Here is a 25074-nt window from a genome sequence, read left to right as displayed (position 1 = left end):
TGGCAGCCCCTGCTGGCCATATAATAGAATGCAGAGTTTTTTTTTTTCCTTGCACTTGTGCGTCTCTTTAAAGCAGAACCTCCATCTGTCTTCACACACAGTCAATACATTTGTCACGGCTCTGGGGGCTGGCGTACGGAGCGCCCCCTTGAGGCTGCGGAAGAGAAACCAGAACCCATAGTCTCAAGGTGGACGCTGAATATCAATATCATATATTTTGATATTAGCGCTGGCAATGATTAGTAAGCTAAGGTGATATTTTGGGTAGGCTAAATTGAAGACGGTGATTTTGCCAATTTCACAGACACCAGGACACAAAACCAAGATGCGGCAAACAAGCAGGGCAGGGTTGTGACGGTGCGGGACTCAGAGACAGCTCACACCAAAAAGAAGGAGACGACTGAGAACCAGGCAGGGGAAAAAAAAATAAACTGACTTCAGACTTCAAGGATTGTTTAATTTCAAACGTTAATATATTTGTCTTCTAACTCATAGTGAATACTTTACCAGCTTTGCCGCTCCCACGCGTCACCTCGGCGTCGGCTCGTGCGCCTCAAATAAATATTTTGTCTTCTGCATTATAAAATAATAAACCTTCCAAATAAATATATAGATTTCTGTGTTGTTGTTTTCAAACTTTACACTAAGCAACGTCGGAATTAGAAAATAGAAATTTCTCATTTAAAAGGGTCACTGTACAATTTACAAGCAGAGGGGATGAGATTTTTTTCTTCTTCTCTTCTTCTTTCCTCCGTTTCCTTTGTAAGTTACGTGATTGACACACATCCCGGTGAATGTACAGACCTGTGAAGGAAGCCGACTGATTCGCTAACGAGGCACCTCTGGTGTGGCAGCAGACTTTTCACAGTTGAAGTATTATTATATGTACAAAAATAAAACCTCTCAAGAACGTAATCACACCCCCCCCCCCTTTTTTTTTTCCTGCAGCTACTGCTGTCCATACAGTTAGTCAGAGGAGTCCCTGTTCAGGTGTATAAGTTGTGTTAAGTGTTAAAATAAAACAAAACAAAAAAATAAAAATAAAAAGGTAAGGCAAATTCCATTTTGGACTCGTATCGCAAATTACAAACAAATAAACAAAAAAACCCCAAACATCTGGGCACTTGAGGGAAAAACAAAAACAGTATTTTTTTCTTTTAACAGAACGTGTTTTGGTTTACAGTTAAAACTTGTGTGACTTTTGTTTCTCGAGACAACTAGCCTTAAAAGTTGACAGCCTGAGGCTGAATTTAAATTTCAAGCTATTTATATCCGATAGGCACGAGGATGTAGACTGGAAAACAACACACACACACACACACACAACACACACACACACACACACACACACACACACACACACACACACACACACACACACACACACACACGCACACACAAAAAAAAAAAAATACACAAGCTTATCGTTAGCTCTAATTCAACAAACAGTCGTCTACACAACTACGGTGGGCCCAAACGTCTGCCATCCGTCTGCAACATTTTTGTATACATATATGTATATGTGTGTATATGTATTTTTTTCCCCTAGCATCGGCAGCCCGGTCGCGTGACCCGGTCGTAGCAGCTCTGGCACGCGGCAACGCAGCCCTTCGCCGGGAGGTAGCACAGCACGCAGGGGAAGAGCAGCGCCAGCAGCGAGGCGGCGGCCCAGCGGGCGCAGCGCCGGGGCGGCGCGCACGAGAAGGGCTTGTCGGCGCACGTGTCCTCGTCGTCGCTGGAGCAGTGGTAGAAGAGGCCCTTGACGCAGCACACGCACGTGCCGTACTCGGCAGCGGTCTGCGCCGAGCACACGCACCGCCGGCCGCACAGCCAGCAGGAGGGCAGCGCCCGCGGTTGCCGGCACTCCCGGCAGCGGCAGCGGCCGCAGTCCTCGCACTTGGTGTGCACGCCCTCGGGTTTGGCCGCCTCGCCTCCACCCTCCGCTGGTCCCCCGCCGCCGCCGCCGCCGCCCAGGGGCTTCAGCTCCTCCGAGTGCTGCTTGGGCTGGGCCCGCACCACCTGCAGGAGGCGCTGCCCCGGCGAGGCGCCGATCCCGGAGTCCTCGCCGCCGGCCGGCTGCACCGCCCCATCTACGCCAGAGGGGGAGCCGGACGCATTTCCGTTCTGGGTGGACGGCGCCGCCGCGTCCGCCGGCTCCACGTCCGAAGCGGAAGACCTCTGGGCCGCCGTCGGACCCTCCGTGTACTCATTGGCGCCCCCTGTGGTGCGGATCCGGTCCAGGGCGAGGATCGGCCGGGTGTCGGCCGGCCCCGGGGGCTCCGAGAGCTGCGCTCGGCCGTTGTCACGCGGCACCGCAGCGGGGCGGCGGTGGCGACCGCAGGTGGTGCCCTCCTCCTCCCCCCGCGTCGCTGTCGCTTTGACTTCTGTGATCCATGGCGGGACTCCGGGGCGACTATAGCTGGCATGGGACACATCTGAAGTCCTGGATGGGGAGAGAAGCACGCTTTAAATAACCGTCATGCAAATATAACTGTCAACATGCAAATCACTACCGTTATCATCAGGACAGATCTGGGTGGCGCTCAACATTTGAAAACTAAAAAATGATATCGCGGAGCTCGAAGCTGCGGCACAAGAGAAGAATTTCCAGCTTTTTATTTCACTGTCTTTGATTTAGGATCAAGGTCTGACATGCAGCCGACACGTTCCACCTCTCACACAAGCTTGATGCCATTTCTATGCTTTTTGTTAGCTGCTCGCGAACTGGTGGCTCTCTGCATCCTCAATGTTTCATGAATCTATGACTGGTACAGCGTCAGTACTTTCAAAGTAAAAAAAACAAAAGAAAGAAAGAAAAGGTTTTTATGTATAATCACAAGGCAGCGGATGTCCACGAGCTCATCAGTTAACAAACACAATGATGACGGCAGCGGGGACACCAGGAACGAGCTGATCGAACTAAGAAATCAGCAGTCGCAGTGTTTCGCCGCGTTGCTTGAACCAGAGAGTTGACGACTTGAACAGACGCACCTTCGCTGCGAGTCCAGATTTTCTACTTTCTTTGGCCCTACGTCAAGGTTTTCACTCGACAACTACAAACCGGATTGAAGCAATGGTGAACCGTTCAACCCCTGGCAGTGTCAGAGACCAAATAGAGTTACAGTTATCAATATTTTCCCCACACTTAAAAATATTTAAGTCTCTTCTCATCGGCGACCAAATTATAGGGGTTTTCCTGCTGCGAAGCGCAAGGCCTGTTCCACATTGATAGACTGAGTCAAAATAAAAACTATATATATATATATATATATATAAATAAAAAGCTGAACTTCTATACACACAAACAGCTGCTCGTAATCTCTCGATTCATGACGTTGCCGGGGGGAGGTGGGGGTGGTTCAGCACATTGCATTGTCACTCCTCATTAATCGACCCAAACGCACCGACTGGCTGTGCGTGCGTGTGTGTGTCAACACGTCGCGGCAAAGCAAAGAAACTGACAGTGGTTGGCCTGAATTCTCCTCTCCTTGCGGTGACAAACTTTCAAATGCCATCTTCGCCTCCCCTCGTCCCGACCGCATCCAGTTTTCAATGACAATACAGGAAGAGGCCTTTTGTCCGTCGCATGACAAATGGCCCCGCGGCAACCTTTGCCCCATCCCGACACGTTTTACATTGTGACACTCTTGAAAAGAAGATGAGTGACAAGATAAAGCAAAAAAAAAAAAAAGGAGGACAAAAAAGGAGAGTCCGGAGCATGAAAAGGGGGTCCCGTGTAAAGTGGGAGTGATGCGTTTTCAAGGACTGGTGCTGGTGGTGGGCGGAGCGTGCATGGAGCTGTTGGGGGTGGTGGAGGGTTTATGAGCCTTCCTCACAAAAATAAAATTGCAATAAGTAAATGAATGAATAAATAAGTACATTCAAAAACTGAACTCCCGAGGTTGTCTGTGTTGTAAACGAAGCGAACTGGGGCGAACAAAAGTTGAGAAGAAGAAGGGGGGGGGGGCACCACAGCACCAGTGGAAACACACTGGGTATTAGAGGCAGAGGAGAGATTGACAGTTCAAGCCGCTAGCTGTCTGAGAGGTAATTCTCAAAGCTTTGATATCCATGTGATGAGGAGGGGCACAAACACAGGGGGTGGGGGGCACCGCCGCGGTAGCTCTGGGGGGCGGGGGGGGGGTCATATTCCAAAATGTTGCAACTTTTTTGTTGTTTTTAAAAGGAAAAACAAAACAAAACACTTCCTTTTTGAAAATCCCGATTTTGCACATATCCCGTGTTGGGATATGTGCAGGCTGCGGGCTGGAGCCGTTCCAAGTGAAGCTGACAGCAGCGGCGAGCCGAGAGATCACTTATTAGTCGGTCACACCATCGGAACTATCCCGGGGTTTGAGGCGGCCAGGTCGCCCCCCCCCCCCCCCCCCACACACACACAGCCGTCACTCACAATGCGCCGTACTTGTCAAAAAATAAATAAATAAATGAATAAATAAATAAAGACTTGAACAAGTGAAGTTGCACAGATTGAGCTTCGTGGGGGGAGCTGCGCGAGGGGGAAAAAAAAAATTGTTTACGTTAAGCTTGTTGATAGTTCGAGCCGGAAACGAACACATCGATCGCGACGACCGCAAACACGAATCCGCAAGATTACCGTGTCTCCGAGACTTTAACACCCGTCCAGTTGAGAGTAATCCACTTTTTTTTTTTTTTTGTAGTAGGGCGGGAGGGTTGACTTTTAATCCTTCACGCCGACGACTCACTCCGGACAGTCACCGATAGATAAAATCCAGCAGAAGAGGAAAAGGAGAAAAAAACTTTCCCGGGGTTGCGCATTTTCACCGTAAAAGAGGTAATTCCCAAGTTTGTGTTGTTATTTATTATTTCGCAAGAGCACGAGGCTTTAAATAAAGGTGGTGGTGGTGGGGAGGGGGAAAAAAGTATCAGGCGAAAAAACTTGAGTCAGTCACACCGTTGGAGAGAGAGAGAGAGAGAGAGAGAGAGAGAGAGAGAGAGAGAGAGAGAGAGAGAGAGAGAGAGAGAGAGAGAGAGAGAGAGAGCTTCCCCTACTCTGCAACTAGGAGCCAAAAAAGTGGGGGCAGAATAATAACAGGCGAAGTCGAGCGGCTCGGAAGTCGTTGTAATTCGGGAACGTTTTTGCCCACGGGGCGCGCAGGGTGTATGCGAGTTTTCTTTTTTCTTCTTCCTCTCTCTCTCTCTCTCTCTCTCTCTCTCTCTCTCTCTCGTGCTAAGAGTGCCTTTTTTTCTCCTTTCCGGAGGGGAGGTCGAGATTTGGGGCTGTAAATGGCGTCAAGCTGGAGGAGGAGGAGGAGGTGGTGGGGGTGGGGGGGACAGAGCCCTTGTTGTTGCAGCGGATATCTTGCATCCGGTGCGCTGCCATAGGCTGCTGGGGAGGCGGCCATTCACACACTCCTTCTCCGAGCGGCCCGATCAATTATACAACCGACTCTGTGTGTGTGTGTGTGTGTGTGTGTGTGAGAGAGAGAGATGGGACGAGGGGGCCAAGGGAGGTTCTGACCCATCTAGAGTCACCAGCACCACAAGCGCGTTGCACGGTGCTTATGTTGTTGTTGTTGTTGTTGTTGTTGTTGTTGTTGTTGTTGATTGAAAAGTCTCACAAGAGTGGCCTTCAAGTTAAAAAAGAAAGAAAAGAAGGGGGGGGGGGGGGGGGGGGATGAAAGGGGTCATCATAGGGACGTCACCAGAACTTAAAAAACACTTAAATGTTACAAAAATGCCCTCAACATAGCTGTGTGCTTGCATTGTCTTTTTGCTTCCTGCGACTGTACTTGAACTACACGCCAAACAGTGATGAATAATTTCACAAATCATCTACTGCTACAACCCAGAAGCCATATTTGGCTGGGTATTTTAGGGTCTAATCCCACCCACCCTACACTGCTGTGCTCATGGCCCACAAACTTCTTAATGATGCCCAAGATCGTATGATAACAACACGTTGGCATGATCAAATGTACAAACGACAGGAAATGTGACAGCAGGTTGTTTTTTTGTTTTTGTTTTTTTTTTAATTGTTCTGTTGTTAAACAATTAAAAGTTGTATATGTCTTGTCATGAGAGTGCAACAAAGTTGATGAACAATTGTTTGTTTTTCCTATTCCGAATGAGTTTTAATGCGTCATGTAAAGATCCGCAATTGAAAGCAAGTTTTATGGACGGAAAAATAAGTTTTAAAGAACGTATTAACTTTGCAAGCGCTCAGTCATGCGCATCCGAATTGTAATGGAACACCACCCCCTTGTGGACATTTACGGTTACTGCCGACCTCAATCTGTTAGAGAGATATACGTGTGTGTGTGTGTGTGTGTTGAATAACAGCAAGGCATGGTGTTAATTTGTGGCATGGTGATATGTATATATAAATATATATATATATATATATATGTATATATTCAATCATTAAATAACACGAATGAATGTGCAAATTGGAGGGAGGCTGAATATTAGCTGACATGAAAAGGTTTTTTTTCTTTTTTGCACAGGATGTCTGCTTAAAAGCGAACACACTCACATGGATTTTTTTTAAAAAAGTAATGCGCCCGATAAGTCAAAACAAAGTGACATTTTTTTTTTGCAAAAATTCACATTAACGAGTGAGTCTGTGACACGAACAAAAAAAAGAGACAAGCTTTTAGTGAATAAGATGAGCCAAGCAACTCTCCTACACATAAGTAATACTGTCATACATTTCAAGACCTTTCATTTGGACCAAAGGGGAAAAAATGCTTTGAGTGATAAAAGAAAGTGAGTATAATGAACACAAAGTATGAACAGAAAAGTGAAGTCCCTGAGCAATCACTACATATTTGTCCCAGTCTGGGCAATTTTTGGAGGATTTGCTGCAGAAGATAGTGCTCCACTTATCATTCAATGGTGCATACAAATACATGACAAAAGCAGAACAAAAACCACATCAGTCAAGGATTCTCTTGACCTCCCTATTGAACTGATGAAAATTGCTTCTAAGGCTGTACGTGCTGGACTTGATGGGCCAGTATCACGTTTGTACGTAAACAAGCAGAATCACCATCTTTATAATGTTCATGGCGGATTCCAGAGCGTTCAAATCATTCACTTTCAACTGCCCTGAGCTGTGAAAAGATTGCAACAAAGAAAAAATAAATAATCAAATGAACGAGTGACTCATGTTACAACGAAAACACACAATGTACCAATGCCTGCTTGAAGTTGTGCGGGGATTTGACAAAGAGGGAGCTTCAAACAAGAAGTGTGGCCATAAAGATAAAAATAAGAATCTATTTTTTTTTACTACTGATACACAAACAAAACTGTACTAAAGTTTACATAGAAGCCCTTTCAAAGTTCACATGACTTAAAATCGTGAGTATTAAATAAGATATGGGCAGATTTGCGCGTAACATAAATAACAGCAGCAGCAGCAGCAGTCGAGGCTTTGGCTCTGTCACATAGAGGACGTATAGAGGAAAGCATGTGATCGGGTCCCTCGCACAGCTGAAGAATTGCAGGTCAGATGGACGATGCACCCAACGTCCAGCATTTGCGCATCCATCTTGAAGACGTACAGCCTCTTAATTGAATCTTAGCCTTTTAACGTCCACCAGTGCCATTGGAGGCCTGACCTTGGCTTGGGACACCCAGCCATCACTCCCCATCTCCCAAGTCTCGAATGGGTGCATCAAACGTCGGCTGCGGCAATTTCAGAAGTGTTTTTCCCTCAGTCCTTTTTCCTCCTTCGCCACGAGCGACGGCCTGCAACGTCTCCGCTCGGAATTCTCCAACGTTTGCTTTCTCTCCTGCTGAGCCCGGGCGAAAGAAAAAAAAAAAAAAAGTAGAAAATTGAAATGAAAGCTGTACCCCCTGCCGCTAAAAGAGATGAACCATGTCTGGACTGCAAAGCAGATGCGGCCGACTATTTGAAATGGCTTTGTAAAAAACGTTTGGGCCCTCAGAGTCCAACTACCTCTCTTTCTTCAGGCCACGACGAGGCCCCAAGGCGCCGTACTGCCCCCAAACAGACAAGCAAAATGAACCGCTGCCGCTGCTTTTCATTTGCTCCCGTCAAGACTTTTCCTTTCCTGAGCTCACTGGAAGAACCAGCGAGGCAAGATCGGCAAACGCTCCTTTTTTCTCTTCTCCTTCTCCTTTTTTCGTCTTCAAAAAAGGAGAAGGGTCAAACTCTCAAATGAAGACGAGTTTGTTCTCATTGCGGAACGCCAACAAATATAACAACAAAAAGCGTATAATGTGAGTCAGTCTTTATCTTCCCCTACAGATAAATTGGTGAAAAGGGTTCATGGTGGTCCACTGAGTTTTTTCTCCATCCTAGTGCTTTCTCTACGTTTCTTGTCCAGCTGGTGTCACTGTTGCGGTACGCTTAAGGGCAGTCGCTGCTGGAAGGGTGTGTGTGTGTGTGTGTGTGTGTGGGGGGGGGGGGGCGACGTGCTCGCAACCTTCAGCGACTTTCACCCTGTCGCTCCAACACCCGTAAAACCCCCCCCTGACATGTCGCCGATCTGAATCCCGGTGACCTTCGTGTTGGTGAGATGAAGACGTGAAGATGTGACAGAGTGTTTGGCTTTTGAACTCTGCAGAAGAAGAAGAAGAAGAAGAACAGCAAACAACATTCCAGTGCAGCTGCCGCCGTGTCCCTGAGCCATGCTGATATTAAATGATTGAGGATGCGAGCCGAAGAACGCAGCGGAACCTCATTGTCATGGCAACGACTATGAAAAAAAGAAAAGGAAAAAAAGTGGAAAAAACGTAGTTATTTATTTTCCCTTTTGGCAGCGCAAGCGTGTTTTCCCTGCTCTGCGGGGAGTCGGGTAAACTGTGAATATAATGATGCGGCGGTGCATGTGAGAAACGACGGGTGTGTTACTCCGTGCGCGGGGGGTGCTAAACTTCACCTGGGTCGGGGGTGAGGCAACAAAAGAGGGTTTGTGAAACACGTGCCAATGATCACGTGCACTCAGACTGTGCTGAGTGCGATTCTCAATGCTGTGATACAGGACCGCGTTGAAGCACCACTCGGACCACTTAGGCATTTAATTACGAAGGCAGAAGTTAAACCAATGGCTATTTTTTCTTGGAGTTTTGTTTGTTCTTTAAGTCGGCTTAGTAGGTATTCTTTGTTTGAGTTTCCTTTGTTCATTCACTGCTTTGTTAGTTTGGGCTTCGCTCATTTTTTTGTTCATTTCGTCACAGCTTCGTTTGTTAACGCGCTCGTCTTCGCCTGCTCGTTCTAGTTTCGTCCCCTTCGTTCCTTTGTTAATTTGTTTGTTCCAGATTTCCAGTGGCGAGACTTATCAGCAGTGACGTGTCCAATGTAGGCGTTTGGCTCAAGCCTGCCCGCTGGGTCACTTTCATCTTGGCCGTGACTCGTCCAACAGGATGAGTCAATTTGGTAAAAAGCACTTTCCCGCTGCATAGGAAGTGAAGGCCTAATGTTCCTGGAAAACTACTTGGAAGAGGCGTCTCGCACACACACACGCGCACACACACACACGCGCACCGAGGAGTGCGCAACGTCTTCCGCCGTATCATTACACCGCAGTCCCCGTGCACCTTTCATCTACCCCCCCCTCCCCCCTCCCCCCTCAGAGTCACCGGGAGCAAAATTTGATTTCCGCCTCATAACTCTCCCCGTAATGTGATACTGCCGCCGCTAAATTGCCAAGATAACCTTTATCAGAGTAGAGGTGAAAGTCCCGAGTCGCTGAGCGATTACTCCTCCGCCAGCCCCGGGAAGAAACAAGGAGGAAGCGTAGTACACCCCCCTAGTACACCCCCCTCTGAAGGGAACTGAGGCAAAGTGTTTGAATAATCGCACTTTGCGCCTGCTGCTCAAGATTCTTCTTCTTCTTCTTATTTTTTTTTTTAAATTTGACTGTGTATATTTTCTTTTTGTTGACGCAAGCTCTCAGGCGGTCACAAAGACGGCGCCCACTCAGGTTCCCCTTCGCCAGTCCTTCCTTCGAAATGAAAAATAAAACTCCCGCCCAGCGTGAGGCCTCAGATGGAAGGTGAGACGGTGAAAAGCTTGCGAGCTCGAGAGTTGATTTTTAAGAGAGAGGGAGAGAAAAATACTGGCCTTTGAGAGCGTACGCCCCATTGACGCGCAGAGGCCGTGTTATGTTGGAAGGGAAGAAAACCCAACATTTCAAGTATCTTCAAAGAGGCTTTTTCTTTTCACGTTTTCTCTCGGAAAAAAAGGGAAAAGTTACAAAAAGACTTGTGAGTACAGACTGGTTCCTGTCTGAATAGCCGCCGCTGCGTCTCTTCATCTTTAAAAAAGCCTATTTTTTGGGGGAAAAACCTCACAAGTGCAGAAACCACACTAGATACACTCCACTCTAACAATAACAACAACAAAAAAACAGGAGATTAGACGTGACAGCGGGATTTCGTAACGCTCCCATTTCAAATGTTTGCCGGAAAGGAATCTTGCAAGTAAAGAGGCTCAAATTTTTTTTTTTTTTAGGATTTTTACGCAAGCGCGGTGAGGTGGCGGCCTTGAAGAGGAAGAAGAAGAAAGCAGTTGGAAGAACAGAACTCACGGCATAAAAATGAAAAACACTCTTGTACTTTTCCCTGCGGGAGTTTCTCCATCACACGGCACAGTGGGTAAAAGCTGTTTACCTGCGGGAGGAGAGCAAAAAAAAAAAATGGAGAAAAACAACAACAACAACAGCAACAACAAAAAAAACAAGTTCATTTTTTGCAGCTACTCGCGAAAAAAGGGAAGGCCTCCTTTGTAACCCTGGGAAAGGCAGCCGGCTCTCGAAATGTGTGTCTCTGACTCCCGCCGACGGACCAACGGGGAGCCTGGGTGGCTCGGCTGACCTCGAGTCATGTGACCAACCCTCATCGATGGCCTTCGGCGGAACTGGTAAGCCGAGGTTTTTTCTTTCTCCCCCATAATCCCCTCCGCGGGGGTTGGTTCAGGAGGTCGGCCCACGTTAATTACAGGGAGCCGGCGATTCCTAAAGCCCAGCCAATGCAAGCTGTGATTGGCCGGGATGGGTTTAAGTCCCGAGTAAAGAAAGTATTTAAAAGAACAGACTCAGGTCAGTGCGCCCGCCTCCCCCGACCCCACCCTTGCCCAACGGAGCTCTTTTCAGGAACTCTTTCCTGTTTAACCCCGGTGGCCTCGGCTGGATTAACATGTTTAAAAGTGCAAATTAAAATGGAATAAAGATGGTGTCAGGCCAGAGCTTGCTGTCACTTTGGGACACTTTCCTTTTTTTTTTAAGGCCCGTTGCGGCCCGGCACCTCATTAACGCCGCTCGTAATGTAAATGGGGGTTGAAACAAGGGCCGGACGACAGTCAGATTGAGAGTTTCCCTGTTTCCAGAACTGAACTTGCCAGGTAACTGCTGGGATTTTTTTCAGTTGCTTCAAGCTGCTCTCCCACCCACCCAGCGGGCTAATTGCAAAACAGGAATAAAGAGACTCGCGAGCAAAGTTTTGGTATTTCAGAATTGATCTCAGCACCTGAGACAATAAGATCACTGGCGTCCCGCTTTTGGCCCCGCAGGAAGTTAATGGGGCAGCTCGACGGTTAAACAGATTTTTTTCACCTTCTTTTGTGTTTTTTTTTTTTAAGCATAAAAACGTGTTTCATCATGCATTGAGGGGGCGCAGGAAGGATATAGCGGTGACGGATGATGGCGAAGGGAGTATCGGGCGACTCGGTCGGCCAACGCATCTGCTTGTTGGCAGGACGAGGCCCATTGCTCTCTCTCTCTGTCTCTATGCCAAATGGACCACAGCGACTTCTCCAATTACTTCAGAGCGGCTCGCGCGAGGAATTAAGGAGCAAAAAACGTTCTGCTTCATAGGCCTCGGTGTGAAGACAGGTGGGTGTGGACGCTAACTGCAAAAGTTAAAAAGTGGTCCCGGGTGTATTTTGTAGGTGAATCCGGAGGACTTTGTCTCTTTTATAAAAAAAAGTTCTGATAGCACTTTGGGATGCATTAAGTTGTGGCCAAAGATGTGTTGAAAACGGAAGAACTGCAATTAAAGCGGGCAACACTCAAGGAAAAAGTGCCTCGATTTTCCAAATGAAAGCAGTTGTAAGATGAAGGTCGTCAGAGGGTATTGATGCGATCTTCACTTTCCAGGTGTGAATCAAGCCGAGGACACTTGCCGCATATTTATCCCAGCTCTTAAAAAAAAAAAAAAAAAAAATAAAAAAAAATAATAATAACTATATTAATTATTATAATAAATAAATAAATAAAATGAATAAAAATCCCTCAATGTGTCAGCCAGCGAACAACCATGTTCCTTCCTCCATCAGTACGTGGGCCTCCCTTCTCATGATCTGGTTTTTTAACTCTCTTTTTTCCGACAGTGGGCCTTTCTGCCGAACAAAAAATATATAAATAAATGAAAGGGCAAGGAAGGGAAAAAAACCCAGCCCTAATGTTTTCGGAAAGCAACGATGCAACAGCCGAGGCCGATGTGCAATGAGCCAATAGCGGCGCTGCTCTCGCAGCAGACGGGGCAATCTGCTGTTGGGCCCAACGTGAGCCGACTTGTGAGCAGCCACTGCCGGCGCTGCTCAAATGGTGTTTAATGGGCAAAGCTTGGCTGCGGCGCCCAGAGTCCTTTCTCGACATGGACACAAGCCCCCACCTGGGGTTGCGGATTAATATTGCAGCAGCGGCTCCGACTGGATCGGGTCACAGAGGAATTCTTGGCAGCATGTGGGTATATAGGTACCCTGCTGTAATGGTCTCTTCTCTATAGCGGCTTCTGTGTTTGGCTCCCAGTTGGTACATTTACATGAAAATGTATTATGCATCTCCGAGGCTTTTAAAATACATGTTAATTCCACTCGCCGCCCTTGACACGGCACTACTAAAGATTGGATGTGGTTCTTGGGTCAAGTCTGCTGGGTAATGGTCGAGAAAGTCACCGCACTCTGTCTTCCTGTCTAATCGAACGATCGCAAAGTTATTTGAGAAGGTGTGAAGGCACAGCTAGTTGCTGGAGAAGGTGCACTCTGGCAAACTCTAGATACGCAGGAAGTGGTACACCTTGCAGAAACAAACATACCTACAGAAAGTTGGCCGTCACTGAACAATAAATGGAAGAGATTTGCATTGTCTTCTCCTTCAGTAGTTCTTGATGTGGCTCCAACGCAGGTCAAGAGGGGAATTCGTAAAAGGTGCGCCTGTGGTAGTTTGAAATGAAGTATATATACATATGGTGTAAGCAGAGAGGACACTGAACAACGCCAGAAAGTCTGTCAATTGATGGACATTGGCGGCTGGCCAAGTGACCACTGGATAAGAATACACTAGAGCAGCCCAGAGGTTGCAAGGCCAGAGGTTGCAAGGCCAGCTATTGATCTGTAAAGAACAACTCCTTATTGGGATATTCACAAGACAGGAGACACTATTGCTGCCATGGCTGGACTCTTTAAAACTGTGTGGATTCCGTCACATCGTTTGGTAATTCTGGATGAGCCCAGGTTGCTGTAGAATTTTTCATCCGCCAGTAAACCTGCAAGAAATGCCTCTGATCCTCGCCCACTTTGCCTTATTTCAACTTTGACCTGATTGATCACAACTACAAAAAAGCTATTGAACATAAGTTGACCAGGAGGACCTGAAAACATCTGCACTGGCCCCGAGTCTTTGAAACACGCCGTGAAAGTAAACTTTATTAAGCTCGCACAAAGTTGGCATTTTGTGGAAGTTCCGTGGCCCTATATTAGAAAAGAATGAAACTGATTCACCAAAATGTCCAAAATGCAAAAGCTGCAAAGCTTGTTCACGCCAGCGACCGTGAGCTACCTTGATTTATGGGCCTGTGATGTAACCGGCCAAGTGGCAGGTGTTTACGATTTCCTACTGTAGTGGAAACCGGACGTGCCTCTGTCCATAAATGGATTCCCCTTCCTGTGCTTGTGCGGCACAGCGAGGACAGTAGTTTAATTAAATGGCTCCGTCGAGTCATAACCGTGGCTCGGCTCGACCCGGCCGTGCATCTTAATGTGCTGGATGCGAATCGGCCTGTGGCGAGATGGCGTCAAGGTGAACCGCAGGGACGGACCCGGATCGTCGGCCACGTTTCCCAGGATATACGGCATGTTGACAGTCTGCGCCCTGGTTATCCCGTTTGACTTTACAGCTCAAGGTTTGTAAGACACGAGGATAAAATGTCAACTCTGTTGACTCAGCCACGCATTTCTTTTGAAAATTTCAATTCTCACAATCAGCGGGAGTGGTATTGTGTTTTCCTTTGTGCAATGAGAGTCTCTCGCCAAAACCTTTAACGTGATTGACACGAAATACAAATCAACCAAACAACACGTCGTTGTCTCTTGATTGCGTGCGGGAAAAAGGGTACAACTGAAACTGCCGCTAATTATTGCGTTGATGGTGATTACTCTACCGGTTCACTCAACTTGGCACAGGAGAACTTTGAAACTGAGTGGGAAAACGAATATCTCCTCAGAGAAATTAAATAGAACAGCAACTCGGCACAGCAATAACAGTGGTGTCTTTTTTTTTTTCCTTTGCTAAAGCACAAAAGGGAGCCAAAGCGATTGGGCCGTGATTAAAAAAAAAAGGAAAAAGACAAAAAAAGAAAATTGCTCCCGTTCCATTGATATGACAGCTCGGAGCAGGCAAGGTGAGCTCCCGGCGCTCCGCCTTGCCAGGTTACAGTTAATTCCGCCAACAGCCGACAGCGGGTTGGAGGAAGTGACCTGGAACCTATTTGAGACTAAACTTTCATCTGAGAAAAGAAGAAAAAAAAAGGCAAGAGGTAAGGGGTGTGACAACGGTGGAGGAGCTCTAACAGCTGGGCGAGAGTCGGTGAACACCTGCCGTCCGTGTGGAGCGGGGGGGGGGCAGGCTAATGGGATGTCGCTGGAGAGTTCGCCGCGCGTTCATCCAGCCTTTGCCTTTGCTGCAAGCTCTTTCCAAGGGGAGACCAGCAAGCAAAAACTTTCTTTCTCTCTCTTTTTTTAATTTTAATCCCTTCTCGTGGGGATTGAACAGCGTCACGGGCAGCTTGATGAAAACGGTGCATCTGGAAAAGGACACTTAGCTGATTTTGGCTAATTGAGCCATGGCGGTGGGGTGAACTTCAACTACTCAAACGACAGATCTCTCCACACGGACGTTCGAGTTGTGTTGCAGTTTTGTTATTTGAGTGGGCCCTTATTAGGTGGGTGCAACATCCACGTGTTTGGCTTTGGCTCGTCAGAAAGACGCCCGAAACCAAAACTAAAACTCTAAAGCCGAGAAATAGAACAAGTTGGAGGACGGCAGGCGGGAAGTCGGTGGATCATTCTAGCGCAAATCAAAAGGCCCGACTGCCTCTGATGTCGTTTTGTCTTTCTTCCTAGAAGGGGACGTGAGGCTTGTCAACGCAGCTCATTTTTTTCTCTCCTCCAAGGTCTCGACGTTTTTTTGCGGGGGGGGATTGATGAAGTCGGTCGTCTTGGGTGAGATGAAAAACGAGAGGTAGAACACACAAGGCCTTTCAGCCAAAATCCGTTCGAATTTCATGAATTTGAGTCGTCTCAAAGTCGAAACTCGTGAAGTGGGTCAAAGGATATTTTTGGCTTCTCCTCCGAGTGCACGCCGCTTTCTGGAGAACCCACGAAGACGTGAACAACGGTTGGGGGGCATCTGCAATTTAGAACTTTAACTTTTTAAGATTTAAGTGTCGGTTTATTTTTTTGTCGAAGTCCAGCTTTCTTGACTTGCCGGCGTCCTCATACTTGTGAACCCTGCGCTCGTTCCCTGCGGATCAATGGTGCCCGTTAATGCCGTCCTTGAGGAGGACGACCCTGGCCGGCCAGAAAAAATGCTGTCCAGTGGCTAATCTGACTCCGCTTTCCACTTTTAATTCATCCCGGAACATCGCGTCAATGTCAGGGCAACTTTGCCCCATCGACTGACGTAAGAAGGAGCTGCTGCTATAGTCTCTTTTCCTCTTTTCTTCTTCCTTTTGTTTTAATCAGAGGTGTCAAAAGTAGTGACATTCTGTACTCAAGTAGAAGTAAGGATGCTTTAATAGTCTGGTAAAAGTTAAAGTACTCATTCAACTCCTCTACTAAAACTAACAAAGGACAATTTCTAAAATTAAATTAAGCAAAAAGTAAAAATGATTTTTTTTTTGGCATTAATGAAACAATATTCATTCATAATTTTGCAAAAATGAAAAAGACAATAATCTGGACCAAACTGACCTGTGACCCCAAAGCCAAGGAACTCAAAAATAATCCCCCACTAAAATATGTTCCACTTTTATATTTAACAACAGCAATGGCAGAGTTTAAATATCTCCACTTCAGGCAAATTACTTTGAACAGAATTCATCTTTCAAACACAAGAGTGACCAGCATATTTTTCCAATGCAAGGAGTAGAAAGTACAGATTTTTGTGTTCAAATGTAGGGAACCAAAGTAAAAAGTCATCAGAAAACGAAATACTCAAGTCAAGTACAGAAAGGGGAAAAAATATACTCAAGCATAGTAACAAAGTATTTGTACTTTGTTGCTTCCCACCTACTGCTTTTAAACAGCAGAAGCCAGCAAGCGTATTTTTGCGCAGCTAACACCTATCCACCCACACGCTGATCAAGATGAAGAGAGAAATAGCATAATGATAATAATAATAATAATAATAATAATAATAATAATAATAATGATAATAATAAAAACAGCCTCACGTGATGGATTAACCTGATTCCAGCGTTCCTGCTGTTCACGTGTCCCCCACCCACCCCCTGAAAAAAAGGAAGAGCTCGTTCTCGTCTCGCTCGAGCTCCGTTCTCTGACCCAGTTTGTGGCAGGCGGGCTGAGCCTCTGCGCCTGTCATTCATCAGATGGGGAAAAGGGGAATGTAGTGGCGGCGGCGGCGGTGGCGGAGTGAACCAAAAAAAAACGACGTGGCGGAAACAGAAGTTGTGGGTGATAGGCAGCAGCGGCGGCGGCTGCGGTCTTTTGATTTGCGTCAGTAACGAGCTCCGAGGCCGAAGGCTTCCATCCCCGGAAAGAGAGCCCTCCTCTTCACCCCTTAGACCCGCCCTCTTCCCCCCTTCAACCCCCTTCATTCCCCCACCCTTCCCAATAAAGTGCAATTTGCAACAAAATGTGTTTCATGGCGTGTTTGTGCGCGCAATTTGATCATTTACGCCAATGCACTGGGGCAAGAGCTGCAAAATAAGACAAAATAAAAACACAAACGGATCTCTGAAGTTCCGCCCCTTCAGACGAATAAATGCGAATAAATGCCGCAGACATTTTTTTTTTTTTTGTTTAATGGAGGGGGAAGGGGTCGAGGTGTGTGTGTGTGTGTGGGGGGCAGTTCATGATAATTTTTGAGCCAAACAGATTTTGCGATATTTCTTTTTTTTGTTGCTTGTTTTCATCTCCTCGTAAATCCCACGGAGAAGCGTAACGATTTTGCTGCCCTATTTTTTTTTTGTTGGTTTATTTAACACCATTTTCACTCACTATGTACAAAAAAAAAATCAAAAAATGTTCACGCTCAAACTCAAGAGCCGCTGCCATGGAATCCAGGACGAAGGTCACGTTGGCGCTCGGACAGAAGGGGGCGACCAAGAGTGGATCTGGCGGCAGCGCTGGTATTAATTTGGGGAAATGTCCTTTCTGTGCACAACCCCTAGTTTGGCTGCATTTCCTCCTCGTTCACTGCAGGAGTTTGGTGGTGGTGGATTTTTTTTTCTTTCAATCCAGTAATTGCGGGTTGCTGTCGGCGGGCGACTTCCTTTCTTTGTTCGTCTGTTTTTGGTCATTTCCAAACGTTCGCCAGCTGAAAGAGTCTGTTTTTTTTGGTCTTTTTTTTTTTCCAGGGCTTTTGGACCTTTTCAACCATTTGAAACCATCCGGAATCCAAGCCCGGGTCTTTTTTTTCTCTCCGATTTCCCGACACGTTTGTTTGCGACGTTTCCAATTAACATGTTTCCCAGCTTGGCATCCAATTCACACGACTGCACATCTTAAGAGAGTGCATGTTCTGGATGTTCTGCGGGAGATGATTTCTTTCTTGCAACCGGAGGCAAATTTGCATTTTTTTTTAATTGGCTTGTTAATTTTGAATTTTGAATTGCTGGCACCTTCGACGAACACGAGGCCAAAATGTCTCGACGTCGGTCAGCCAGTGTCTTCATGCACCCGGTCCAGGCGGCCCAATGGCGGCTTTGTTTTTCTGAGATATGAGCCAGTTTCCCTATAACGGGATCGTGTTGCCGTTCCTTCAGCCAACGCGGAGCGAACACTTGGTATTCCGGAGGACTGGCGGATCACACACACTACAAAGTGACAACCTATTATTCCACGCGAAGAAAGAAAAAAACAAAAAAGAAAACGGCTGTTTGATATTTCATTACAGCGTCTTCTTGGATGGAAAGAAAGAAAAAAAGCCCCTTCAGCCGTCTCATTTGAAATGACACGAAGCGGGCGGACAAATTAGGCGAAAACAACGCCTAGCAATTAGACTTTCTATTACACGCGGCACGGGTGTGTGGGGCCTTCATACAAATAAAAGGGCTGCTGGCGGTGGTGACGTGACATTTGACCGACTTGTCTTGACGGGCTGAGCGAACATCTTGCACTCCGTCGGGTGGAGGAAAGATGTCCGGTGGAGTCAGAACGAGATGGGAGGCTTTCCGGATACCTGTCCGATGGTTGGGGGAAAAGGTTGGGGGTCGATAAAGTAACAGTATGTCTGATGTACTAATCAAAATACGACTTCTCACGTTGCACTGGATCATTTTTTCAATGTCGGCTCTGTGTGGTTCTGCTAAGGCTGTGACTCAAGTAACATCGATGAGTGTAACCCTTGTTACTATGTAATAACAGAGCACAGGTAAGTAGTAAGCTATACTAATGAATGGACCAATAACAGAAGACTTAAAATTTGTAAGAGCCCTTAATGTTGAAACACGAAAGACACAGGCAACAATGGTTTGAGTTTTTTGTGTGTAACTTGTTATTATGAGGCAATAACACAATGAAAAAACAAGAGTTTGTTGTGACACATTAAATGAAAAATGATAAACAAAAATAATAAAGCTGGCAAAAATGAAACCCTTTAAACCAAGGTCAGTGTTGGGGCCCTTTTTTAGTTTTCTCCTCCGATTTGTGTCGGTGTATCAGTGTATGTGTTTGTCCTACCACACAGTCCGTGAGGAAGGGGGATCAGGGATCCTTCACGGTTCTCCAGTTCGATGCGGCTCACCACCCAGCTCACACTGGGAATCCTGAGATCTTGGGATCTAGAACAGCCTCTGGAAGCCTCACACGAGTCCAACAGGAAGTGCTCCGAAGGATGACGGAACGTGGATGCAACCTCTTTGAAACGATGTCATCCAACAAAAAAACCTGACCTGTACGCAGGTCAACGCAAATCCAAACTTATTGTTATATTCAAAGTCATGTTCATTTTCTAATTCTCCATGTGTTATTGCCAATTAATAACACTCGCTTGCATTAACTGGTTCAATAAAGTTCTCAAATGGTTTAGTTGTACAACAAAAATCTATCTTTAGTTCAAGCTTTCATTTGTAGTTGTGAAACCATAAATACATTCAAAGCACTTCTTATAATCATGTTCAAATATTCGATTTACATCAATAACCATTTCAAAACCATAAATGATCATGGTTATGATAGTAAACAAACCAAAAGAGCATTTTTCAAAAAAAAAAAAAAAAAAAAAGATATCACATAGTGCGCCTTTGAGTTGGTGAAAAAATACATTCAAAACAGTAAACTATGAGTCATTTTTGAGGTAGTATGGCTCAACGTGCTTAGTTTTCTCCCCTGTAACAGTGAGAGAATGCACTAAAAATTAACCTCTCAGTTAAAAGTGTTTTTTTTACTCCCTGCTGAATCACAGTATAAGCAAACTTTACCGAGCTTTACCCCACCAGGTCGGCAGGATCACTCTGTCCCTTGCGCTGCTCTACAAGGTTGAAACATGACAATATAACGATTTCCAGCCGTCGTACATTATTCGGAAGTACACAGCTTCACTTGAGATATTCTTTCTGGCATCTCACCCGGTGAAACACCACTCGTCTCACTCGTTTTCTTCTCCAAGCTGTCACGAGGCGGCAGCATGCACATGTTCTGAACCAGGAAGTCAAAACAGGACGTCAGACTACCGGGCTGACCACCTGGGGCTCACGCAGCTCGCTGATTGGCTAGGTGGGGTAACCCTGTGCTGGACCGCATTTGGTCGTGTGCAAAACATTTATTATTTTTTTTCCTTTTTTCTTCTTTTCTCCATTTTAACACCTTTAACCCACTTTTAACAGTTTTTTAGTGCATATAAATAAGCTTCAATGAATTATTTATTTATTTAAATATAAAATGAACTGTTCCACATATTCTTAATGACTGCTCAATGCATTGTCCATCTCACAGTTAAAATGAATTATTTAAAAGGAGAATTTTAAACAAAAAAAACATGGAGTCATTTCAGGACCTGGGTTACATGAGCGTTCATGCTAATTACGATACTTTTGTTGCACTTGAGTACACACTGTTATTAATGGACTTATGTGCAATATATTAGGCTTTTACCCCCATACCCTACAAACTAGCCTGTCTGGCACGACGGGGCCCCGGCTGTTTTTCAGAGACACGACACTCTACAACCGCAATTCATCCTGTGGAACTCCGATTGCGCTCTGAAAGAGACCAAAGGTAGCCCTTTTTCTTTTCGTTTCTTTTCTTTTTTTTCAGCCAAAAACAGCCTTGAAACTGAAGCATGTGGGTTTGTTGGTTTGACTGGCGTGACTCCTGCTTGGTTAGAAGGTCACGTTTGCCTTTGTGTAGAAATAATGGACTCTGCCCACCCTGTCCCTGGAGTGTTCTGCCTTGCTGACTTTTTTAATACATATTTTGAGTGGAAAGACAAGACAAGAAATGAAAAGAAAAACAGCACGGGAAGTTGTAAAATATTAATGCTCGTGTGTCTGGGGCCTTTCGTATTTGCTCCTGCTATTCCTCCGGCCCACCCCCCAAGTTCAACCCAAGCCACACCTCTTCCACTCTACTGGCTGTTGTGCCACAGTTTTTAGCAGCTATAAGATGCACAAATTAGTGGGCGGAGGAACTTCACGGTTCCTGTAATTACTTTTTAAGGTCCAAGAAATGGCTGGTCATTCATTGGCTCTCATGGCCGTCTCTTGCTAGCAACCTTTTGCAGCCGTTGTGAGTGAAAAGAAAAAAAGCAAAGTGTGGCAACTGCCCTGCTAAAAAAGAAATAAGAAAAGAAAAAAAAATCCCTCGTTGTTGGGCTTTCGGCCCCATCAATTTTTCAAGTCGCGGCGAACCTCGCGTGTCGGTTCCGTTTCTCAGCGGTCGCCTTTTATCGTGCCTCACCCCCGACCGTGCAACCGCATTCTATGCAAGCCTACAGTTGGTTTGGAATGTGGACGCTCCGACTAGCTTGATCAGTCGCCGTCGGTTGCGCCAAAATACAGAAGCAGTCCGAAATGTGGCTTTAACCTTGTAACAGTACCAGGCAACAGCCACACATTGCGTTCAAAGCTCTGGTTAATGTGCTAGCTTCAATTTGTCACATCAATTCATAATCAAAATTAAGAACCCTGTCATGACAGCATGTGTGAAAACTGCTGGGGTATATTGCTACATTCCCCTCTTTAGCAAGTTAGCAAGCTAACCTTCCAATCTAAAGTCAGGCTAAAGGAACAACAAGCTTCAATGATTATCGCACACAAACACGCTAGCCTCCACCAAATGCAGCACAACGCACACAAATCTCCTTAGCATCACATTAGCATAGCAGCTCTCACATGTTTTCTAGACATGTGTACCTCACTGATCTCGTTGGGACAAGAGATAACAAGCATTTTTTTTTTGTTGCTTAAAATCTTTTGCTTCAAACACAAATGTCTCCAACAATCAACAAGGGGGCAGGTGGTGGTGGTGGGGGACTTGTGAGTCTGCATGTTAGCTTTTTTCCCGTGCTGCGAGCAATAGCACCATCCTGGAGACGTCCTGCTGAGATAACAATGGAGCTAAAACCACCATTATTTTCCATTTAAATGACAGTCAGATAGGTGGTGGTGGAGGGGTAAGAGGGAGAAGGCGTAAAGGCTGGTAAGGCTTACTGGCTAAAATAAAGTTAATTCGTTTTTGTGATTATTTAATGTACGGTTAAAGAAATAGAGAGCAACTATGCTTGCTTTAGCCAAACTAGCTTCCCTGTATCTTCCTCTTTGCGTGTGTGAGCGGGTCTTGCTTAATTCCTGGAGTGCTGGTTTGACAAAAATCAAGAGAGCAGTGTTCCCAACTCCTCAATAAGGAAAGTCACTATTGGCTGACCTAAAAGTCGCTAGAAGTCGCCAAATGACATCATCGTTTAATTTGCATAATTGACAATTTGCATTTGATCGCAATGGATGCTGTAGGAGAGGAATAACGTGGTGGGAGAATAAAAAGAGAGTAAAGGACAACCCTAAATATGTTTTAGGTTGTTTTTTTATATTATATAATTTAAAAAAATATATTATTGTTATTATTATTAGAAAAAAATCATATATTTACTACAATCTACCCAAACATAGTATAATAGAACATAGTATTGTTTTATATGATTGTAATTTTCTGGAATTGTTTCTAAAAGAGGTTCAGTTGTGTTTCAATGCACAGTATCGCTGGCTCGTTAATCAGTGAAGAGCTTTGGCTTGTCGGAGCCTCACAACTGATTTTATGAGTGTCACATATATTTGTCTTTTAGTTTTAACCTCCTTATTTAAGAGGATTGTTGTTGGACTATATGTTCTTGGAATTAAGGGTGAGTAAGTGACTGAGCTAGCTAATTCAACTAATTAAGACCAAAAAAAAGAAGACGTGGACAATTTAAAGAGCAAAATCACACACACAACATAGTAAAATAAAGATCAGGAGGGTTAGCCAAAAACGCAGAGAGGGTCTCCGGGTGACACGATGGGTACGAAGTGGGCGCTGCAGACCGGGTTCGCTGCCTCGGAGAGCTTTCATCATAGAGGCGGCCTGGTTTCGTTTCACGCCGATAAGCCCCACCGGTACTTTAAAGGCCTGAACGTCCATCCGCCCGTCCTCGACCCTCCTTTGCCTTCCGACTAATCCCATCTTTATCTCTGTCCTCCAAATGCCTCCTTCTCGGCCCCCCACAACCCTATCTTCCTCTCTGAAGCCCCGACAGGATAAAGAGAAAAAAATGCAAAACATCCCAGGAATAATAATAACAATAATAATTCTTATTATCTTTTTCTTTTTTATCTTTTTGCGCTCTCACATTGCGGTATTTCCCCATATTCACTCTTTCCCCCTGAGCAGTTTGGGGAGCGGGGGAAGAGTGGGAGGGGGAGGGGAGAAGGAGGAGGAGGAAATACAAAAAAAACAAAAACAGGTTGCATCTTAGAACGTTACGTCCATAATGTTAAAAATATTTAGACACACTGGCACAAACACGAGTCGGCCTCGATCGTTTATTTTTTCTCCTGTTTTTCAGAATGGAGAGGATTAAAAATATGGGACAGACATTTATCGAAGCAAAATCAGAGTTTGCGGCCCCAGCAAAATTTCCTTTTCTCGTCTGTTCTTCGACTTTTCGAAAACCCCAGGAGGAGCCGAAGAGGAAAACCAGTGCTGGACTCGTAAAGCAGCGTCTGGATGGGCGTCGTGGCGCGAGGGCAAAAGGTGAAACCTCTCACAAGTTTTCCAATCGCTCAGTTTGTTAGCGCCTCGTCGGAGAAAAGAAAACACAGCCAGTTTACTGATTAGAAGCGGTAGAAGCGTCTCCCCTTCGAATGCAAAGCGAAGGCGAGGAATGAAAAAAGCTGCGTCTCTCACTGAGCGCCGTTGATCAAAAAAACATGAATTTTAAATCTCAATCCACAGGCCTCATCCATAACGCATCCGCCTGGATCAGAACGCCGAAAAACAGACCGGGGGAAAAAAAAAACAAAAAAACAATGGGAACAATTCCAACAGACTGAGGCGGAGCGTTGGGGCAGCACTAAGACTTTCCTTAAAAAAAGAAAAAAAAAAAAAAGAAAAAAACTTTTTTGCGCATTTCGATCAAGTAGGCAAAAAAAAGAGAGGGAGAGAGAGAGAGAAAAAAAAATCCAAGCGTTCAGTGGACTTGGAAAAAGAGCCAAGCGGTATGTTCTCAGCTTGTAGTTTGTGCAAGGGGGGAAGCTGAGAAAGGCTCCTTTTGTTCACCGCTTTCGCTGAAGGCCAATTCTCTGTGGGTGCAAAGGACACACACAGACACACACTCACACCGACAACTGAGCAACCATAAACAACACACACACACACACACATACACACACACACACACACACACACAAAAAAAAGGAAGTCAAGCAGAACCTCTATCGAGCGCGCAACACGACAGAGGAAAAAAGTTTGGCTCGGGTCCCTCGCAGGGTGTCGAACTTAAAGGCCAGCGACCTTTAAAAGGTCAAACCGACCGACAGACGATATCGACGCTTTGAATTGCACGTGCACGACAGCCAGCTCACTCAGCGACAGCAGATGTAAAAACTGGGGACACGCCGGTACCGATACCAGTATCAGGTGTCAATACCAATACCGGGGTTGAGTGCTTTACTTGTACATGTAAAATATGTGCCCGATACCATGACACCGATACCAGTCGTACATGAATGTGTTTGAAAATGTTGTTACATTTGTGACAGTCACCCCATGTTCTAGAAAAGCGTCCATCCATCCATCCATCCATCCTTCCATCCATCCATCCATCCATTTTCAATACCCCCTTCCTGAGCTCAGGGTCACGGCGGTCTGCTGGAGCCTCTCCCAGCTGTCATAGGGTGAAGGCAGGGTGACACCCTGGACCAGTCGCCAGTTCATCGCAGGACCACACAGAGACAAAAAAAGGACAAACAACCATTCGCACTCTCACACACACCTACAGTCAATTCAGAGTCCCCAATTGACCTCACATGCAAGTTTTTGGAGTGTGGGAGGAAGCCGGAGAACCCGGAGAGAACCCACGCAGACACAGGGAGAACATGCAAACTCCACGAGGCCCCAGGCCCGGAATCGAA

The 25074-nt window shown here is 45.8% G+C and overlaps 1 protein-coding gene across 1 annotated transcript; it reads right to left on the bottom strand.

Moving 5' to 3' along the window:
• Positions 1-436: 436 nt before the first annotated feature.
• On the bottom strand, positions 437-7627 carry spry2 (sprouty RTK signaling antagonist 2). Its single transcript, XM_076012585.1, has 2 exons — positions 7605-7627; positions 437-2443 (listed from the first exon to the last, which is right to left on the bottom strand). The coding sequence occupies exons 1-2, from the start codon at positions 7625-7627 to the stop codon at positions 1546-1548; spliced, it is 921 nt and encodes a 306-aa protein (XP_075868700.1). The 3' UTR covers positions 437-1545.
• Positions 7628-25074: the final 17447 nt, after the last annotated feature.

This window comes from Nelusetta ayraudi, unplaced genomic scaffold (genome assembly GCF_046127955.1).
Source record: "Nelusetta ayraudi isolate G7.1 ecotype Tasmania unplaced genomic scaffold, CSIRO-AGI_Nayr_v1 ptg000006l, whole genome shotgun sequence".
Taxonomy (NCBI): Eukaryota; Metazoa; Chordata; class Actinopteri; order Tetraodontiformes; family Monacanthidae; genus Nelusetta; species Nelusetta ayraudi.
The sequence above is the reverse complement of the archived record's forward strand: the minus strand, read 5'-3'. Positions and strand labels throughout refer to the sequence as shown.